At 50.8% G+C, this 20,684-nt stretch overlaps 1 protein-coding gene across 31 annotated transcripts in view; it reads left to right on the top strand.

Annotated features, from left to right (window-relative positions):
- The window catches only part of NEXN (nexilin F-actin binding protein), a 399,622-nt gene that overhangs the window by 188,219 nt on the left and 190,719 nt on the right, over positions 1-20,684 (top strand). For all 31 annotated transcript variants that reach the window (XM_085602023.1, XM_085602016.1, XM_085602002.1 and 28 more), the window contains 2 exons: positions 1,528-1,728; positions 1,811-1,990. In XM_085602023.1, coding sequence (XP_085458149.1) covers positions 1,528-1,728; positions 1,811-1,990 — 381 coding nt within the window. The remainder of the gene's footprint in view (positions 1-1,527; positions 1,729-1,810; positions 1,991-20,684) is intronic.

The following is a 20,684-nucleotide window of genomic DNA, read 5'->3' as shown; positions in this document are numbered from 1 at the left end:
CCATTTGTCATATGTCGTTTTTTGATCAAAAACAATGCACTCTCTTCCACTTGTAAAGTCAATGAAAGAAAATGTTATCGGATATTATGAATAAATGCAAAATATTTAAACATTCTGATGAAGGTTAACATGGATCTTTGTAACTAACCCTGGGCGTAGTTCGCGTAGTAGCGCTACGCGTAGCTACGCGGAGTGCACTTCGCACTACGCGAGCTACGCGAACTGCGTAGTGCACTGTGCAAGATGCTGTTGGCACTGATTGCACAGTGCCGGATGCTTGTCCACACTGTGCAATTATTGCAAACGGCATCTTGCACAGTGCAAGCGGTCGTTTTCTGCCGCTCGAGCTGATTTGTACTCGAGCGGCAGCTTTCTCAACGTGGACTGGTAGTTTCTCATCGCGAGCGGTCGCGAGCATACGCGACCACTCACAATGAGAAACCTGACCTCCCCGCGTTGAGAATCTCGCCGGAAGGTTTATTTTCCATGCTCGCGATCGGCAACTTGATGTTACTGATCGCAAACGAGGAAAAAGTCTCGCCGGGATGTTATTTTGCTCGCTTGCGGTTGCCAACTTGACGTTGAGGGCCGCGAGCAAGCAAAAAATTCCCGCTATGCATTTTTGCACTGTGCTACGTGCAATTCGCGTACCGCATAGTTGCGCAAACTACGCAAACCACGGGAGCGTAGTATAGTCCTACGCCCAGGGTTATTTGTAAATCGGGATGTTTCTGGATCAAACAGTAAAGTAATATTTGAAAACCTATAATGGCCTCATATCATTTCCTCCAACCCTTGAGAAAACTATCCTCAATTGCTAAATTATGTTCGTGAGTGCCAAGCTTAAAATCTAAATCAGTATAGGGCAAGACAATGCCCCATCCCTCCATTGATATTGATTGATTTTGCACATTGATATATTATAGGTGCTTGTTTCTAAACGTTTACATGAAGGAAGAAACCTGTGAATTATATTTTCGATGCTATCAATCAAACTAGTTTATCCCAAATTGAGAATAAGGTTATAACTCAGTGCAATTAACATTTGCAAGGAACATTTCCCCTTTAACCCTGGCACTTAGCAGATTGGTGTTCTAAACTCAATTACTGTGTACTGCCTTCATTGACAGATCGGGAAATCTTGAGAAAAGAATGATATGTTGTCATGTCAATTTGGATGATTCCCTGCTTTTTCAAACAGCATTACTAACGTTACCAATTTAGCAGTGTTGTAAAGATATTCTATAGTTCTCATACCTCACATATCTTTCTTTTACCTATGTCTTCTTTGCAAACTAATATCTTCTGTAATCTTATAACCACTGTCTTCATGTTACTCATGTCATGAGAAAATAGAAGAGCTGGTGCATTAAAGTTTTTCTGTTTCCTCCTAACTATTTCTTTTTCTGTATCTCATTATGGATGGGACAGCTGAGTGCTACGAGCACATCACTATCTTGGTTGTCAAATAAAACGAGGACATTTCTGGTTTCATAAATAACCAAATTGTAACAATTTTATAAACAGGAAGGTGATGATTCAGTGCTAGAAACAGTCATTCCTGTAAAATCGCAAAACAAAGCGCCAGGCAAGATCAAGCTAAATTTTGAAGATGTAGAAAAAGAAAGAGAGGAGCAAGAAAAAAGAAAGTTTGAAGAACAGAAAAAGAGAAGATATGAGGAACACAGGCGTTCTTTCAGAGAAGCCAAGCGACATTCATCTGTTGTGGTAAACTATGACATTAACAAAAATAAAGTTTATATGTTGGTCAGTTCCAGTCACTTTAATTAGCAATTCAAATTTTTTTCAGGATGAAAATGAAATACCCAAAAAGGAAACACAAGATCGTGTGTCTCCCGGGAAGTTAAAATTAACATTTGAAGAGATAGAAAAAGAGAGACAAGAGCAACAAAAAAGGCAGGCTGAAGAAGAAGCCCGGCAACGTTTGGAAGAAGAAAAGCGTGCTTTTGAGGAAGCTAGAAACCAACAGGTGAGCAATGATGTTATATATAGGCCAATCAAGGGGCAGGATTGGAGGTACACTGAATTATATAAAAAAAAAATAATCCACAGGCATTTAGAAAAGGCTGTGTCTGGGCAAGTGGTAAGAATTTGAATGCATCCAAAAACCTTCATCAATTCTTTTATCAGTTTGCCTCCAGTGACATTTTCATTATCTTTAATGACCACCATTAAGCAAGAATGACTTGGTATTAATAAGATACCAAAGTCACCAAAGTATTGCCAGGTATTTTATATTCTTTCGGAAATTTCTTTAGTTCATAAAGTCTAACGATATCAGACTCTGACATATTGCCTCAAAGTATATTTGGGCAACTTAAAGAACAAATTACTATTTTGTTGTCTATACTTGATCTAACTACAGATTCCTCATGTCGTGACAATTACAGCTGGTGTCACACTTTATCCAAAAACTCAAAAGCAGTACTCCTGCGTACAGGTAGGTGGAGTCATGCGGCTCCTTGTCAATATTGTTCCGCTCCGAAAGTGACAGCAAGGGCAGCATATTAGCGCCAGCCAGGCACCCTAATGGCAGTTGCTTTCAATGGCCTGTCCTTGTCTCTGATGCAGAGTCCATCGTCAAATTGGCTTGCCCAATGTACAGTTCTCTAGTTTGGGTTACCCTTTTAGCTGGAAAAAGAGTAAATTTCACAGAGTGAGGAGTTGGGAAAGTTAGTGTTAATCTGGAATCTGCAGATAGGTGGATTATACACCACTAAAGGTGTTACTGAAGGTGTGTTACTTGTTCTTCTGGTGGATACTTCTAACAACAGATTCACCACCCTGTGAATAGATACCAAAACAGTACCTCCCTGGCTGGTGGAACTGTGGAATGGCCGAGACCAAAACGTATTGCTTGGCTGAACAGGCAAAATGCCTATATCTGATTTTATAGGCAATAGTGCTTCATGAAGGCATGCACTGATGCCCACGTAGCAGTCTGAGAGATATCAGGACAGGCACTCTGCATGCTTGGGCATTAGAGGCAACCTTAGCTGCATTGGAATAAGCTCTTAATCTTTCAGGTGGCTACTTCTTAGCTAGTGCGTAGCAGATTTTTATGCAGAGGGTTCTCCAACTAGAAATAATTCTTTCCTGAACTGCCTTGCTCTTCTTCGTACCTGAGACGCCCACAAAGAGTTGATTGTCCATTCGATGGCTCCTGGCATGATCTGTATAAAAACTGAGGCCTCTTGTGGGGTACAAACAATGGAATCTCTCGAGGGATAAGGATGGGCAAAGAATGTCAGAATGGTGATAAGCTGCCCCACATGGAAAGGTGTGACTACTTTTGTCAGAAATGCTGCTCAAGTTCTCAACACCAGTTTGTCCAGAAAAGATTTTGTACAAGAAGGCAGGGCTGAGAGTGCCTGCAGCTTCCTCATGTAGTGAGCTGATGTTATTGTGACCAGAAAGTCCACATTCATGGTCAAGAGATGTAGTGGACAATTTTGCATTGGTTCAAATGGGATGCACATTAGAAAAGTGAGAACCAAGTTCAAGTCCTCCTGTGTCATCACAAAGGGCTTCAGTGGAAACATTTTGTAAACCTTCAAGAAATCTCATCAAGTCATTTAAACAAAGAAGATTGATCCAGAAAATTTCAAAAAAGGCAAAATAGCTAACAAATAGCCTTTGATAGTACCCAATGGAAATCTTTGCTTGGCCAAATACAAAACAAACAAAAACACTTCAAATGGCTTAACTTGCAATGGGTCAATCTGACAGGTGGTGCACCAAGCCATAAACGTATCCTAGTGGTCCGTGTACATAGATTTTATAGCTGGGTGTCTGTTTTCCAGAATAACATCAGTGACCTCAGGAAGAAGAAAGAAGGAGACTACCTTCTGGCACTCAAGCACTAAGCATTAAGGTGCTGAGTGCAGCAGCCCGGGTGCAGGGCCTTGCCTTGTTGCTGTAACATTAGTTCCTCCTGAAGCGGCAACTTGCTTGGAAGACAGATGCTCATGCCCAGAAGGTTCTCAATACCACATCCTCCTGGCCCAATCCATGCCTCTAGGATGACTTGATCTTTTTTAGAAGCCTTCTTGGGAACACTAGTGTGCAAAAATGTTGACATTGCGCATTCTTTGCAGTGGCCTAAAGACTGAGCCAGGGTTCTCCCATTTCTTGGAAAATGCCCTCTGCAATCTACAGGTGTAACTGCCATTCCTGAGCCTCTAGGTATTGGCGTCTGAGTTTGTCCACCCTTTTGTTTAAAGATCCTGCCAGGTGGTTAACAACCAGAGAAATGTCCTAGCAAGTCAGCCAAGTCCAGAGGTAAATAGCCTCCTGACACAAGATCACCTACAACTCCAACAAATGGATGTGGAGGTAGGTTTCCACTGCCGAGCGAGTCATCTAATCTCCACCTCTCCCAGATGGCCTCCCCAGTCCAGCGTGATGCATCAGTCGCCACCGTCAGCTCTGGGTGCAGTAAGGAGTGGAGTCTGCCACTGGTCAAATCACGGTTTCGCAGCTATCCCTGCAGATCTTTTGTAGCCTCCTCTGAAATCTGGATGGAATCCGATTGGTTCCTCTGGTGCTGTGCACAGTGGGACTTCAGATCCCACAGCAAAGGTCGCTTGTACCACCACCTGGTGTGGTTGACTAGCAGAATACAGGAAGCCCATAAACCCATCAGCCTAAACAAAGTCCTCACTGAGATCCAGGGTAGAAGCTGAAACATCTGGATCACAGTCCGAATGTCGTGAGCTCTCAGCTCCAGGAGGTTTACTTTCTTCTGGAGGTGGACTGCCTGGGGTGAGCCTGCCTTCATCATCGAAGTATAGTAAGACTGGTACACATGCCCTATGTGACCTCTGAAGGTGCACCATGACCACGGCCACCAATACCCTGACCATTGCCTCTTGGAGCCCCAGACTCAGCCATGAAATTGCTGAGAAGTTTGTGTGATGGCAGTGGGGTCTAGTGCTGGTGATATTGGAACCCCTGGAATAACCATGAAAAGGGAGAAACTTGAGGAAATTGCCTGAAAGGAGCAGATAGTCCCAGGGAATGCTCTTTGGCATGATATTGCTCAAAGTTTTCCAGTGCTGAGGTTTTTTTCTTACCAAGGAAGCGAGAGGATGGATATGTCTATTAACAGCATGTCCACTAATGATGCCTTGACAGCCCCAGAGAAGCCCGTGAATCTCATCCAGGTGTAACACTGAAGCACATGCACATAGCCTTGCCCAATCAATTGGTTGCATCCAGGCCAGACCTGAAGACAAATTTGCCACATACCGAACATTCCTGTTCAGTTTGGGCTGAAGACGCCCGTTGGTCCTCCCGAAATGCTGGCAGGATTTGACAAACCACATCCCTTAAAGCATGACTGTAGTGGCCTAGGAGGCAGTTCGCATTCACTTAGTGTAAAGGAAGGCTGGCAGAAGAGAACATGAGCTTGCTAAAAGTCTCCATGCATTCAAACTCACAGTCAGGAAGAGACGCCGGAAAGGTGTTGGGTTTCACTCTATTTGTGGGCATCTGGACCAACCCCCTGAGTCTCTAGTGTCAGGTGTTGGGTCAAGGAGACAGGGTTGCTGGAGCTGGACTGTGGCAGCAAGATACTTCTCTATTTACTCATGGTTATTGAATGACTTTGCCCAAATGCCCTAGAGGGTATCAGTAAGGGCTTCATTAAATGGCAGGAGAGGTTCAGTTGGCACCTGAACCTCTGTCAGGACATTCGTTTTCACCTCTATTGTAGGGAGCAGCAGTTCAAGGACCTATGCAACCCATCACATATCCATTGTGAAAGTAGCACTCTTCTCTGTGGCAGGACTAGGAGGAGAAACAAGTCTAAAGTCTGGTGTGGTGTCCAGACCACTTGCATCCTGTAATTCTGCATACCAATTATCCTCATCATACTGTGGGATTAATTTGTCCTGATCATCCTAGTTGATATTGCCAGAATCTGAGCCAAAGAGCTGATGTAACGTATGAGCTCTGCTGGATGGTAAAGGCAATGTATTGGAGTCAGGAGGGTAGGCTATAGGCTCCACTCTGGTGGGATTGGAGCGCGGCCTCATTTAAGGCTCAGAGTAGGAAACCACTACAGGTAGTGGATCCTTTTCTGGCAGCGTTGGTACTGGCATCAATGTTAAGGGAACCAGTGTAGAGAGTGGCGCCGGAATCAAAGTTGGTACCAAAGATGGTGCAGAACCTTAAGCTGTTTCAAGTGGCAAATATGGTGCCTAGGGAAAACCCACCAGCAGGACCCCACCAGGAAGCCTCTGTAGATCCTTGGGGCCCAAACGTGCACCAGAGGGACCTGGAAGCTTGCACAATAACAACATCATGGTTACTTTAAGGCCTCTGTTTGCTGCAACATCGGTGACAGACCTGGAAATTCTGGATGCATCAGGATCATACTCAGAACCAACTCTTCAGGAGTGTAGGAGCGAGACCGAGTGGCAAGTTGACGCCCTCGCACCCTCTCTGTAGTTTGAGAGTGGTGGGAAGGGGCCAATTCATGCTAGATATTTGTTTCAACTTAACTGATTGTGGTTCAGAGTCTTCCGATGTTTGGTGATGTAGAGTTTTGGCTCATGGTCCCATGTGGCATTTTGGTTCATCTGAGCAGTCGTCGCAGGCCCTGGTTATGTTCCATCCACTGGCAGCAAAGGCCTACCTCATGGGTGTCTGTCACAAATATTTGTTTCCAATAGTCCCTACAAGGTTTAAACCCTGTTGTTTTGGGAGGTGACATGTTTCCCTTGCACACTGGTAAAAACTGAATTTTGGAAAAATAACTCATCGGAGACGAGAGGAGTAGAACTCTGGATCCGCATCTGGAGACGGGGAAAGAAAGGAATTGGCATTGGTGTGCTCTGTGTGGCGTATGAGAAATGTGTGGTTAGAAGAATCCACCAGAAACCAACAAACACTTGTTTGTGGTCTCTTCTCTCATGTAGGAGGCCGGCCCATGATACCTATAAATACCCACCTCATGATGGGGATCTTTAAAGCCTTCTGTGCAGCAACCAGTGTTTGTTTCGCCCTGTCCACATAATTTGTTTACTCTTTCCTTCACAGTCCTTCCTAAATTCACTCTCACAAAATTTTGCCATACCACCTCACAAGATGAGTTTAAAACAGAAAACACTTATCCCTGGAGTAATTTGACATTGGCTCATTGACTTCTGCTGGTAGAAAGGGGCTACATCTAGACATTTTACCTTACATATAAATTATTGACTTATTTTGAAGCATTCTTAAAAGCTTAAACAGCTAGACTCATTAGTGAGGGCCTACCTCACTAATGCCTCAGGCTGTTGTACAAGGTTATTAGAATCAAGGGGGGCTCTTATCAATTAAAATGCCAAGTGTGTTTAAATATTCACTTGCAGAGGTATGGGCGAGCAATGCTCCCTACACATATATAAGTGAATGAATAAAGAGGAATAAAAGTTTGGCGCCTAAATCTATTGTAGAGAGATAAGAATGCTGTAAATTACCAAGATCTATGTGTGTACTGCACCAGCAAATTGAAACATTTCTTCACATAGGTATAGGTGAGCAGCAAGACTTTTTGTTTTAACCATTTTTATTGTTTTCAATCAATGCAGACAGTTTTATATCAATCGCGGTAGTTAGTTATGAGCTACACCAAAGTGCAGGTTCCCAGAGATTACCCTTAGTGATGGCATCAAGCACTACAGGAGGCATTGGTGCAAACATTTCATAAATCAACAAACTTGTAAAACAAATACAACTGGCAGATCATAGCAGTCACAGATGATGTAAATCACTGCTCGAATAATATATAAGCATGGCGGCACTTGTTAGTAAAACTGTAGGATCTGTATCTAAGCGTGATTACTGTGTTAAAGTCAAAGTTACACAGACAGGCAGTCCAATTACAGACATTATGTTCGGACCAAGAGGCAATAGAGGAGTGGTGAGCGGGGGAGAGGCAGGGCAGGTGGCCTTCACAGAGTGTGAGAGAGTGTTTTAGATGTCCCATCTCCCCATCTATCCCGGGACATCAGGGCTCCTCTGAGAGTACCTGTAGCTCATGGAGGTGTGTGCCCCACTCCAGCACAATAGGGACTTTGCGTAGGCCCATAACTTCATCTCTGTGGAGTGCAACTGATTTTTTCCTTACCTCATTTCAGGGTGGGCGTGTACCAGTATAGTAATCCATGAAGGTGGGCATCTTTCCACTTCATTGCAATTGCTCTCCAAGCTATTAGTAATGCCAGGTCTATAAACGGTTAGAAGTGCTCACCACCTTCCTACGTCTGTACAGCTCCAATAAACCTGTTTCCATAATGTATAGGTTCTGCCTCACCTTTATGGTTGCCAGGACATCTGTGACTGCCTTCCTCAGCGACATTGCCTCTGGGAAAGTCCAAAACATGTGGGCCATGTCAGCATTTTGGGAGCCACATCAGGGACAAGTTGGTGCAGTGCTGTATATTCTATGCAAGCGCACAGGCTTGAGGTACCCTCTATGCAGAATGTTGTGTTGAATATATTGAAATTTCGCATTGCGATAGAGTTTGCGTGGGTATAAGAGGATCTTCTCCCACTCTTTCTGCGACAGTGCACAACCAATATGCCGCTCACAGTCTTGTCTGATGTGGTGTAATATGTCTTACGGGGTGTATGCTAATGCTCACCTAAACCAAGTGATAAGTCTATGCCCACTACCCATTATGTGGAGCGCGTGTACTAGGGGTTGAGTGTCTGGTACAGAGTCTTTAATCTGCCAGTTACTCTGTAATTCTGCCAACAAGGTGCAATAAGCTAGAAATTGGCCCAAGGGCAGATTGTGATAAGCGCAGAGTTGTTCAAATGGGATAAGGGTGGCATTCTGGAATAGAGCCCCAAGGTTTCTATCCAGAGCAGAGTTTTTGGAGTTCCGTGAAAGTTCACCATGCTCTGCGGAGTTCCGCAAACAGCGGAGTGAGGTAAGTCATGCTGCTTGTATTGATTTTTAGTGCCAGACAATTGTATCATGCTATAAAATCAGCACAAACATCACCACATGCAGCGCAAGAGGGTACAGCTTCTTTCTGCCGCTTGAGTAGATGTTCTACTCGAGTGGCAGCTTCCTCAACGCGAGCAGAAGGTTTCTCAACACGAACGGTAGCGACCGCCCGCATTGAGAAATCTCGCCGGAAGGTGGTCCAGCGTTGGATTTTCCTGGCATGCGATCGCCAACTTAATGTTGGTGAGCTGCAAGAGAGGAAAAACTCTGCTCCATTCCGCTATGCAGAGTTTTTCGAAACGCCGCCCTCTACGCGGAGCGTGGAGTAGAAAAAACTCGGCAAACTCCGCAAGCAGAATTAAGTTTACCTCCCAGGCCTGATCTACTGCCTCTCACTCCCAAAGCTCCATTCCCCTCCCTCTAAAGCAACTCTCTGAAGCGGCTTACGGAGTGAATACAGATCTACGGTGTTAGTGTAGAGGACAGCTTCAGGATTCTGGTATAGCTAACATGCGCTAGAGTCAGGAGCTTTTTTGATCGTACAGGAAGTTTGTGGACCACCCTGCCAGCACGATCCAATGTGGGGAGGCCCAGCTCAACTAAGTGGTGGCCTGCTAGCTATTGTGCTGGCCTCTGCAGCTGAGCTGACAAATAATGGTGCTCAGAGTTAGGGGCTCCAAAACCCCCTTTTTTGACCGGCAACTGGAGCTTCCGAAGCGCTACCTGCCATTGTCCCTAATTCCAAATGAAAGTCCCTAGCATGCCATGGAGGGTACAGAATGTGGAGCTCGGAATATGTACCGGTAGGTTGTGGAAATAGTACAGGAGATGTGGAAGCATCACCATCTTGGACAGTGAAACCCGGCCCTGCACCGTAAGCGGAAGTGTGCTCCAAAACATCAGTTGTAGTCGCAAGGAGGCAATGACTCACATAAGTTTACCATCTATTAAGTCCTGGGTAGCATGATAGATACAAATACCAAGATAACAGAATGTGTGTGGCTCCCAAGGCAAAGTGTGGGGTCCCACCATAAGGTGATGTGGAGGACATTCTGGGCCACAGTGGGAACAGGCATGTCTTAGTCCAGTTCACACCTATCCCGAAGCATCTCGGAATTCATTAAGGGCTATTTCAATGCTTCTGAGTCCCTGCCTGATGTCCTGAATGTAAATGAGGATGTTGTCTGCATAGAGGGAGACGGCATGCAGTACGTCCCCCCCCAAGAGAATACCCGACTACTCCCCATTACGCCGCAACCGTTGGGCAAGTTGTTCCATCACCAACGCGAAGAGGAGTGGTGATAGTGGCAATTCCTGGCGTGTGCCTGAGCTTATCACCATTAGGGCCGAGCTTTAGTTGGCCTATTTTAACACGGGCCATAGGGGCTGTGTAAAAGAGGCGAATGAGGCACAGTAAATAGCCAGGGATGCCGAATCTTAAGAGTGCTGTAAACATGTGGGTCCAGTCCACCATGCTAAACGCTCTCTCCAAGTTGATCACTAGGCAAGGTGCGTGCGGCCAGTTGGTCAGCGCCAGCTCTAACCCTCTATGTAACCTACAGTTGTAGAGGGTGGTTAAGCAATCAGGGATGAAACCATTCTGGTCTGCGTGTACTAGCTGTGGCATATGTTCTAGAAGACAGCCTGTGATAACGTTACTAAGTAGTTTGTAATCGGTCCGTAACATGGATAAAGGGCAGTTTGATGTTACTTCCAACAGGTCCTTGTGAGGGGTTGGCAACGAAATTATGAAGGATTCGCGTAGAGGCAGAGTGAGACTTCCTTCCTCTAGTGCGCTTGGTACAACTCCAGCAATTTAGGGACTAGGAGGTCTTCATAGGCCTTATAGAACTTGACCAGAAGGCCTTCCAATCCGGGGGTTTTACATTTAGATGATCCCCAATAGCTGCCTTAAGCTTGTGTTCTGTTCTGGGCAGCTGAAGATTCTCTTGGGCTAATATATCGACAGCAGGCAGCCGGAGCCCTTAAAAAAAGACATGTATGCGAGCAGCACGATCATTGGCAGGAGGGTCATATAGTGATCTATAATAGGTGGTAAAGGCAGTATGTATGTCAAACTGACTAGTGACGGTGCAAGTTGGGGATTGCCAAATCATGGTGATGATGACCATGGTGATTGGCGGGGATGGACTCGTACTGTGGAGAAGTCAAGCCAGTAGCTGGACAGATTTATCTCCCTCAGCAAGCATTTTGACCTAAATATCGCAGTTGGTCTACTAGCTGGGAATGGAGTTCCCTGGTATCCACAAGTGCCCGCCAGGTTGCAGGGGTTCTGTGGGACTCCTCTTCCAGTGCACACATGGACAGTTCAAGTGCAGTCAAGTTCCTGGGAAGATCCGCCCTTATCTACACCCCAGCATTAATGCAGTGCCCATGGAGCACCACATTGAGTGCCTCCCATTCTATAGATCTAGATGTGGCTGTGCCCCAGTTCTCCACCATGTATCGAGGCAACGCCTCCCATATCGTGTCCTGAAATGCAAAGTCCTCCAACACAGTTGGCTGAAGGTGCCAGGTAAGGATGGGCAGGAGAGGTTTCTCCCCAGTTGAGGTGTGGCTGTAGCGGGTTATAATTGGAAAAGGTTTGACCAAGGTACTCCCCATGTGTAACCTGCGAGTGTGTAGTCAGGTGGCAGAGAATACGGTCCAGTCGAACATGGAGATCATAGGGCGGAGAGTAGTAGGAGTAGCTCCACACATCTGGATGCAATGTGCGCCAACTGTCTAAAAGAGACCAATATGCAAGCCACTGTGCAAGGCCTGCTGCTGTTGATACAACGGGTGTTAGACCCGGCCTCGTGGCATGGCCATCCCTGTCCCCGCATCACATATCCTGACCCATGCACCTCATGTATCCCCCGAGCACACGGCCTAGTCGATCCTTCCCACCAGAACACACACACACCCGACCCGGACTTCCCCGTCCGTGGCCTTCCTCCTTTCGGCCACACCTGGCCTGCGTGCCCACTTCATGCACCATGATGGCCGCCCGGCCCCAGCGCGACCCTGGCCTAGAGGCGCCACTCCGGCTGGAGGACATCGCGCCCCCCATTGGGATGAGAGAGGGAGGAGCAGTTTCCATCGCACCTCTGAGCTCCCCTGGGAAGGTGGGTTTCGATCGGCCCTCCGGCCTCCCCGAGGGCTGGCTCCACGCCTGCTGGGTGTCTGGGACTCCTCCCAACCCGGCCCTGAAAGGATCAAAAGACAATGGCAGGAAACCCCGACAAGCGACCCCCAGGTGACAAGACCCCTGCCTGCACAGACTCCGGACATCAAAGAGGAGTCGACCTATAACAAGGGGTGCTCTGGGACGATCCGGCAGATTCGCCTTTGGAAACACCTGAGACCTGCTGAGTGACTCGCGGCTCCCTGAAGATCGTAAGACCTCCGAACTTGTGCTTGAGCCCTGCTGAGTGACTCGCGGCTCCCTGAAGATCGTAAGACCTCCGAACTTGTGCTTGAGCCCTGCTGAGTGACTCGCGGCTCCCTGAAGATCGTAAGACCTCCGAACTTGTGCTTGAGCCCTGCTGAGTGACTCGTGGCTCCCTGAAGATCGTAAGACCTCCGAACTTGTGCTTGAGCCCTGCTGAGTGACTCGCGGCTCCCTGAAGATCGTAAGACCTCTGAACTCGTGCTTAAGCCCTGCTGAGTGACTCGCGGCTCCCACAGACTCTCCAGGTCCCGCCGGACCCCAACGACGACAAGCGTATCCCCCAGCTCGAGGATTGTGAGCTGTGCGCCGGGTACGCCCCTGCATTTGATCCATATACCCAAAGACTGTCCCGCTACCCCCTCCCCGAGACTCTGTGAGCCCGTGCTCTACTTGTATATATTTGCCTTGCTGATCATAAAGATCCTACGACTCCGATTTGATAAAGATTTGTTCTTAAGAACTCACGGTGTGGTGTCTCTTTGTCGTGTGGTGCCGAGTGTACGATCCTAGATACGAGATTCCTCCCCTGAGGAGTCTCCCGCCAGTGCCCGGCTACGATACCTCGAGGGTTGGTCTCAGGATAGTCAGGGCCCCCTCCGGGCTCCTCTGAGGTCGCCTTCTCACATTGGTGGCAGCGGTGGGATTCGGGCCCATAATCTAGAGATCGTACCGTGAACGGCTGACGCACCACCGACAAAGATGGCAGAAGGAAACGCCGTGATTCTCACAGAAAACGACACCAGTACCGTGTTCCAGGCGGAACAACTGGAAGAGTACACGCACAGAGAACTGAAGCAATTCTGCAAAGAACTAAAAATCGCTACCACTGGTCTCAACACCAAAGAAGATATGCAGAAGGCACTGAAAGCTTGGGTGGATTCTGGAGCCCCCCGCCCAGAAGGAGCGGTGGAGCTCCACGACGAAGCTGGACCCTCCCAAGGAGAACGCAGCAGCAACCAGGTGCGAAGCTTCGTACCAGACAGGGGCCTATCCCCGGAGGAACTCGCAGACAGAGAGAGAAGTCGCCATCACAAACTCGAATTGGCCAAACCTAAAATCGAGGGCGAGTTGAAATTAGCCGAGAAAAAGCTAGCAGTGGAACAGATGCGAGTACAAGGAGAACTAGAAGAGAAGAAACTCCAATGGGAACACGAAGGAAGGAGACTTCAACTGGAGCACGAACGCAGCCTGAAGGAAATCGAGCTAAAAGCAAAAAGCGAAGAAGCGCGGCCCCCGGGAAACCGAGAGGCGGCCTCCCCGGCGGAGCAGAAAGTCCACATTCCCAAGGATGTGGTCAAAGAATATTACAAAAACGATGACATCCAACAGTGGTTCAGGGCATACGAGGTCGCCATGACCTCCCATCGGGTCCCGCAGAAGGATTGGGGGGCCGGGTTGTGGGGACGATTTCTGAGCGAAGGGAGAGACACCCTGCTCGACCTACCAACCTCCATGCAGACCTCCTACAACCACATGAAAGAGGCCCTCCTCACAAGGTACGGCCTCACCCCGGAGATGTACCGCCAGCGGTTCCAGGACTGCAGGAAGATCCCGGGCACCACCTGGGTGGAGTATGTAAACTTCTTCAGCCGTGCATTCGATGGGTGGATCAAGGGTAGCAAGGTAACCACCCTAGAAGAACTAACCAACCTCATGTTGTGGGAACACCTGGCTGCGAACTGCTTTGTGGAACTACGCCAGCATCTGCTCGACAGCAAGCTCACGGATCCGAGGAAGCTGGCTGTCGAGGCGGACCGCTGGACCAACACCCGGGTCTCCCGGGGCCCCGTAGGAGACTACCCCCGAGCCAGTCAGGGACCACCCCGCCAGAGAGGGGGGGGAACCAGGGAGGGCAGAGAGAGTCCCAGTCCAGTCCCCCGAAAACCCAACCTCCGCCTTTCCCGGCGCCCCCACCAGCTGTATCCGGCCCACCCGTGAGACGGGGCACCGGGTGACCATCACTTGTTTCCGTTGTCACAAGCCCGGCCATTACGCCAATGACCCTGAATGCCCCATGGCCCCACACATCACCCCGACAGCACCCCCCACTAGACAGATAGCCAATGTAGCCCTGGGGGAGGAGGTTGAGGAGACCGTAGAGTGGGAACCCGCCGCCATGGCCCTAGTATCATTAGGAGATAGAGAAATGGTCCCTGGAAACCTCCTGCCCTCCAACACGAAGAAATATGGGCAGCTCGTAACAATCAATGGCCACCAAGTAGAGGCCCTTCGTGACACCGGGGCCAGCATCACCGGTGTCCTCAGTCATTTAGTCACCGAAGACCAGGTCCTCCCCAACGTCTTTTGCCCGGTAATTTCCACTGACAATACGGAAAGTCTGTGTAAGGTAGCCCTGGTGCCTTTTGAATGGGGAGGGGTGGTCGGTAAACTGAAAGTCGCAGTAAGAACCTCCCAGCCAGTCCACTGTCTCCTGGGGAACGACCTGGAAAGTTCCCCCTGGAAACAAGTCGAGCGCAAGACCCACCTAGGGATGATGGGTCTCCCTGAGTGGGTGTGCGCCACCACCCGATCTATGGCAGCCCGACTGACCCCCCTTGGGGAAGTCGAAGGCGCCCCGACCACAGAAGACAGGATGGTCCCCGCCGAGGGTCCCCACACCCCCCCACAAGGAGAGTCGGTCGCCAGCAACGAACACCCACCTTCCGACTCCGCACAGGTCACCAAGTTAGGCGATCTGCCCGAGTTGGCCCAGTGGTGCCACGAGGGGGGCCCCTCCCGAGAGGAGTTCTGCCGGGAGCAAGCTACCTGTCCTTCCCTGGTCGGGCCCCGGCAACAAGCAGCGGCCCAGGCCGCGGGCGACCAAACTGCAACGCACCGGGTGTATTGGGAAAATGACCTTTTGTACAGCGAGCAGAAGTCGGTGGAGCTAGGATCCGCCCGGGTGCTGGTGGTACCCCTACGCTTCCGAGACCTCCTCCTGGGCTTGGCCCACGACGTCCCCCTCGCAGGCCACTTGGGCCAGGACAAAACCTACAGTCGCCTCGTGACTCACTTCTACTGGCCCAGGATGAAAGCAGATGTAGAAGCCCACTGCAAGTCCTGTCCCATGTGCCAGGCTAGTGGGAAGAGCAGAGGAAAGCGCAAGGCTCCCCTCCAACCCTTCCCTGTTGTCAGTACCCCTTTTGAACGGGTCGGGATCGACATCGTGGGGCCCCTGGACCCCCCAACCTCCCAAGGTCACCGCTTTATCCTCGTCCTGGTGGATCATGCCACCCGATACCCTGAGGCCATACCCCTGCGCACCGTCACAGCCCCCGTGGTGGGCCGGGCGTTGATGGGAATCTTTTCCCGTATGGGTTTTTCCCGCGAGGTCGTGAGCGATCGCGGAACGAACTTCATCTCCAAATACATGACGTCCCTATGGCAACAATGTGGAGTGTCCTATAAGTTCACCACCCCGTACCATCCCCAAGGAAATGGCCTGGGAGAGCGGTTTAACCGGACTCTGAAGGGGATGATCGCGGGCCTGGAAGAGCCCCTCCGGCGTAAGTGGGACGTCCTGCTCCCCTGCCTTCTGTTCGCCTACCGGGAAGTCCCCCAGAAATCCTTGGAGTTCAGCCCCTTTGAGTTACTCTACGGGCACCCCGTCCGGGGGCCCCTCAGCCTGGTCAAGGAAGTGTCGGAGGCGGCGCCCCGAGGCCCCCCCCGAGATGTGTTCCCATACGTCCTGACCCTCTGAAACCAGACTAGGAAGTTCCGAGAGCTAGCCGAGGCCAACCTGGAGGCGAGCCAGGAAGAGATGAAGCGCTGGTACGACCAGAATGCCACTCTGGTCGAGTTCCAGCCGGGCCAGCAAGTATGGGTCATGGCCCCCGTGAAACCTTACGCCCTCCAGGATAAATGGACCGGCCCCTTCAAAGTGATTGAGCGGAAGAGCCAGGTCACGTACTTGGTGGACGTCCAGTCACCACGGGACCCCCTCCGGGTCCTTCACGTGAACCGCCTCAAGCCTCACTTTGTGCGGATGGAACTGAGCCTCCTGCTGGCCACCGATGCCGGGACCGAAGAGGAGTCGGATCCCCTCCCTGATCTCCTGTGTACCAAAGAGAAGGATGGCTCCGTAGAGGGAGTGAACCTCTCCCCATCCCTCACTCCCCAGCAACGTGAGGATTGCCGCCAGCTCCTAGGGCAATTTTCCGACCTATTCTCTCTGGTCCCCCAAGTCACCGACTGGTGTGTCCATGACGTGGACACCGGAGACAGCCCACCGGTGAAACACCGAGCCTACCGAGTCCCTGATCGGGTCCGGTCCTGCATTCAAGCCGAGGTCTCGAAGATGTTGACCTTGGGAGTGATCGAACCCTCAGACAGTCCCTGGGCCAGCCCAGTGGTCCTGGTCCCGAAGGCAGCTGCCCCCGGTGTCGCCCCAGAACTCCGCTTCTGCGTGGACTACCGGGGACTCAATGAAGTCACCCGAGCCGATGCCCACCCCATTCCCCGAGCCGACGAGCTCATTGACCGACTGCTCGGTTCCTCAGCACATTCGATCTCACCTGCGGCTATTGGCAAATTGCGCTCACAGAAGGAGCCAAGGAGCGGTCCGCCTTCTCCACCCCGGATGGGCACTATCGCTTTCGCGTGATGCCCTTCGGGATGAAAAATGCCCCGGCCACCTTTCAGCGACTGGTAAATAGAGTCCTGGCCGGGCTGGAAAAGTTCAGCGCTGCCTATCTAGACGATATCGCAGTTTTCAGTTCCGAATGGAGTGAGCACCTCCAGCACCTCCGGAGGGTGCTAACCGCCCTGCGCCAGGCAGGCCTCACCGTGAAAGCCAGCAAGTGACAGATTGGGCAAGGTTCGGTAGTCTACCTGGGGCACCAGGTCGGAAGCGGCCAGGTTGCCCCTCTACAGCCCAAGATCGATGCCATCCTAGCCTGGGAACCACCCACTACCCAAACAGAGGTCCGAGCCTTTCTGGGCCTCACGGGCTACTACCGGAGATTCATCCGGGGGTACGGCAGCCTGGTCGGTCCCCTCACGGAACTCACGTCCAAGAAACAACCCAAGAAAGTGCAGTGGACCTCTGCCTGCCAAGAGGCGTTCGATGCCCTGAAAGCGGCCATGTGCACTGCCCCCGTCCTCCAGGCCCCCGACTACTCCAAGGAGTTTGTGGTACAAACGGACGCCTCCGAGCATGGGATTGGGGCCGTCCTGTCCCAGGTGAATGACCAAGGCCTAGACCAGCCCGTAGCCTTCCTCAGCCGAAGGCTGTTGCCCAGAGAACAGAGATGGAGCACCATCGAGCGTGAGGCGTTCGCCGTAGTCTGGGCCCTCAAGAAGTTACGCCCCTATCTGTTCGGCACCCATTTCAAAGTCCAAACCGACCATCGCCCCTTGCGATGGCTCATGCAGATGCGAGGAGAAAACCCCAAACTACTGCGATGGTCAATCTCCCTCCAGGGGATGGATTTCACCTTGGAACATCGCCCTGGTACTGACCACGCCAACGCCGATGGCCTTTCCCGGTTCTTCCGCCTCAGCGAAGAGAACGCCCAAGAAGATGGGTAGTTCTCTCCGGCTTTCAGCTGGGGGGGACGCGTGTTAGACCCGGCCTCGTGGCATGGCCATCCCTGTCCCCGCATCACATATCCTGACCCATGCACCTCATGTAGCCCCCGAGCACACGGCCTAGCCGATCCTTCCCACCAGAACACACACACACCCGACCCGGACTTCCCCGTCCGTGGCCTTCCTCCTTTCGGCCACACCGGGCCTGCGTGCCGACTTCATGCACCATGATGGCCGCCCGGCCCCAGCGCGAGCCTGGCCTAGAGGTGCCACTCCGGCTGGAGGACATCGCGCCCCCCATTGGGATGAGAGAGGGAGGAGCAGTTTCCATCGCACCTCTGAGCTCCCCTGGTAAGGTGGGTTTCGATCGGCCCTCCGGCCTCCCTGAGGGCTGGCTCCACGCCTGCTGGGTGTCTGGGACTCCTCCCAACCCGGCCCTGAAAGGATCAAAAGACAATGTCAGGAAACCCCAACAAGCGACCCCCAGGTGACAAGACCCCTGCCTGCACAGACTCCGGACATCAAAGAGGAGTCGACCTATAACAAGGGGTGCTCTGGGACGATCCGGCAGATTCGCCTTTGGAAACACCTGAGCCCTGCTGAGTTACTCGCGGCTCCCTGAAGATCGTAAGACCTCCGAACTTGTGCTTGAGCCCTGCTGAGTGACTCGCGGCTCCCTGAAGATCGTAAGACCTCCGAACTTGTGCTTGAGCCCTGCTGAGTGACTCGCGGCTCCCTGAAGATCGTAAGACCTCCGAACTTGTGCTTGAGCCCTGCTGAGTGACTCGCGGCTCCCTGAAGATCGTAAGACCTCCGAACTCGTGCTTAAGCCCTGCTGAGTGACTCGCGGCTCCCACAGACTCTCCTGGTCCCGCCGGACCCCAATGACGACAAGCGTATCCCCCAGCTCGAGGATTGTGAGCTGTGCGCCGGGTACGCCCCTGCATTTGATCCATATCCCCAAAGACTGTCCCGCTACCCCCTCCCCAAGACTCTGTGAGCCCGTGCTCTACTTGTATATATTTGCCTTGCTGATCATAAAAATCCTTCGACTCCGATTTGATAAAGATTTGTTCTTAAGAACTCACGGTGTGGTGTCTCTTTGTCGTGTGGTGCCGAGTGTACGATCCTAGATACGATATTCCTTCCCTGAGGAGTCTCCCGCCAGTGCCCGGCTACGATACCTCGAGGGTTGGTCTCAGGATAGTCAGGGCCCCCTCCGGGCTCCTCTGAGGTCGCCTTCTCACAACGGGAGAATTAGATATTGGGGAGTGGGAGGAGTCCAGAAAAGAGTCAAGGACTCTATTAAAATCCCTGCCAATGATCCATGGGACATGTTCCTATTTCGTGAGGGTAACCTTGAAAGGGGCCAAGAATGCCTGCTGTGCCACATTCTGCGCATATATATGCTCCCTAGCAGGAGTTGACGGTCATCCAACTGGACCGCCACAAATAAATATCATCCTTCGGGGTCTATCTCCTTAGAAAGGCACATAAAGGTAACTGCAGGGCCTAACAAATTTGTGCCCCTCTGGCAAATCCAGAATTGCTGGTGCTACAGCACTGCCAGCACCAGCGCTTTTGTAGGCAAACATATTCACCACCCGGTACATGTGTTTCTTTGAGGAATGCTTTTTGTGTGTTGTACCGCCATAAATACTGTTAGACCAGGTGTTGTTTACATGTTGTCCCCATCCCTCAAATGTTCCATGTGATTATGTGTAGCTTAGTCATGGTTATCTGGCGGTGTGGGTATATACGCACCCCAGTGCCAGTATGTACCGTGTGCATGACCTGCAAAACAGTAAAAACATAATCCTCAACTCCCCTCCCAGGGTAACCGCTAGAATGGCGATTACCCAAACAGTGAACGTTAGACCCATGGTGTGGGAACTCTAATACCGGAGTCTCGTGGAGGCCTCCAGCTAAAAAGAACGTTGCCTATTGGGCGGGCGACCAGTGATGGGAGCCAGCCCTTAACCACACAGTGAGTAGTGGAAGAGGAGAGGAGACTCAGGGCAAACATTCCTCTAGGCCTATCCAACCCATTTCGACGACATGAAGTGAAGGATTAAATGTATACCAGTGTCACTGAAAATGAAAGTGAACCGCAGGGGACAGAGGAGTGGGGGAACATCTCTTGTGACCACATATTCACATTCCGTCAATACAGTGGATTCAGCCAAGCAGGTCTGCAGTTTGCGGGGTAACATCCGGTAGGGTAACATCCGGTCGGACTGTTGAAGGGCTGCTACTCAATGAGGTGACAGAACTGGTTTCTGACTAAGAGTCATCTGTAAGCTTCAGTGTAAGGGGGTGACGCTCCGAGGCAAAGTGTGTCACGGCCGTCAGTGTCTGCTGCTGCTATTCACGCACCTGCACCAGGGAGGGAGCCCCCTCCACACACTGTTTGGCGTCATCTCTGTTACTTTGTCACCTCCATCGTCTCCCCCTCGTGGTGTGGGTGCCGGGGCAGAATACTCATAACGGCATTGTCCCACCTAGTCCCACGCATCCACAGGTTCCATGAAAAAATAACTGGTCTGATTAGCTATCACCTTAAGCTTCACTGGGAACAGAAGGGAGTAGGTGAGGCCCACCTGTCTCAGTCACTTCTAAGCACCTCCAATGCTGCATCATATTCCGGTAATAGATGCATTGTCATGTTGCAGTGGACCTGCCGTGCAGACTTCTTTCAGGATGGTTTCCTTTTCTCTGAAATTTATGAGGCAGATT

This window comes from Triturus cristatus, chromosome 4_2, assembly GCF_964204655.1.
Source record: "Triturus cristatus chromosome 4_2, aTriCri1.1, whole genome shotgun sequence".
Lineage (NCBI taxonomy): Eukaryota > Metazoa > Chordata > Amphibia > Caudata > Salamandridae > Triturus > Triturus cristatus.
The sequence above is the reverse complement of the archived record's forward strand: the minus strand, read 5'-3'. Positions and strand labels throughout refer to the sequence as shown.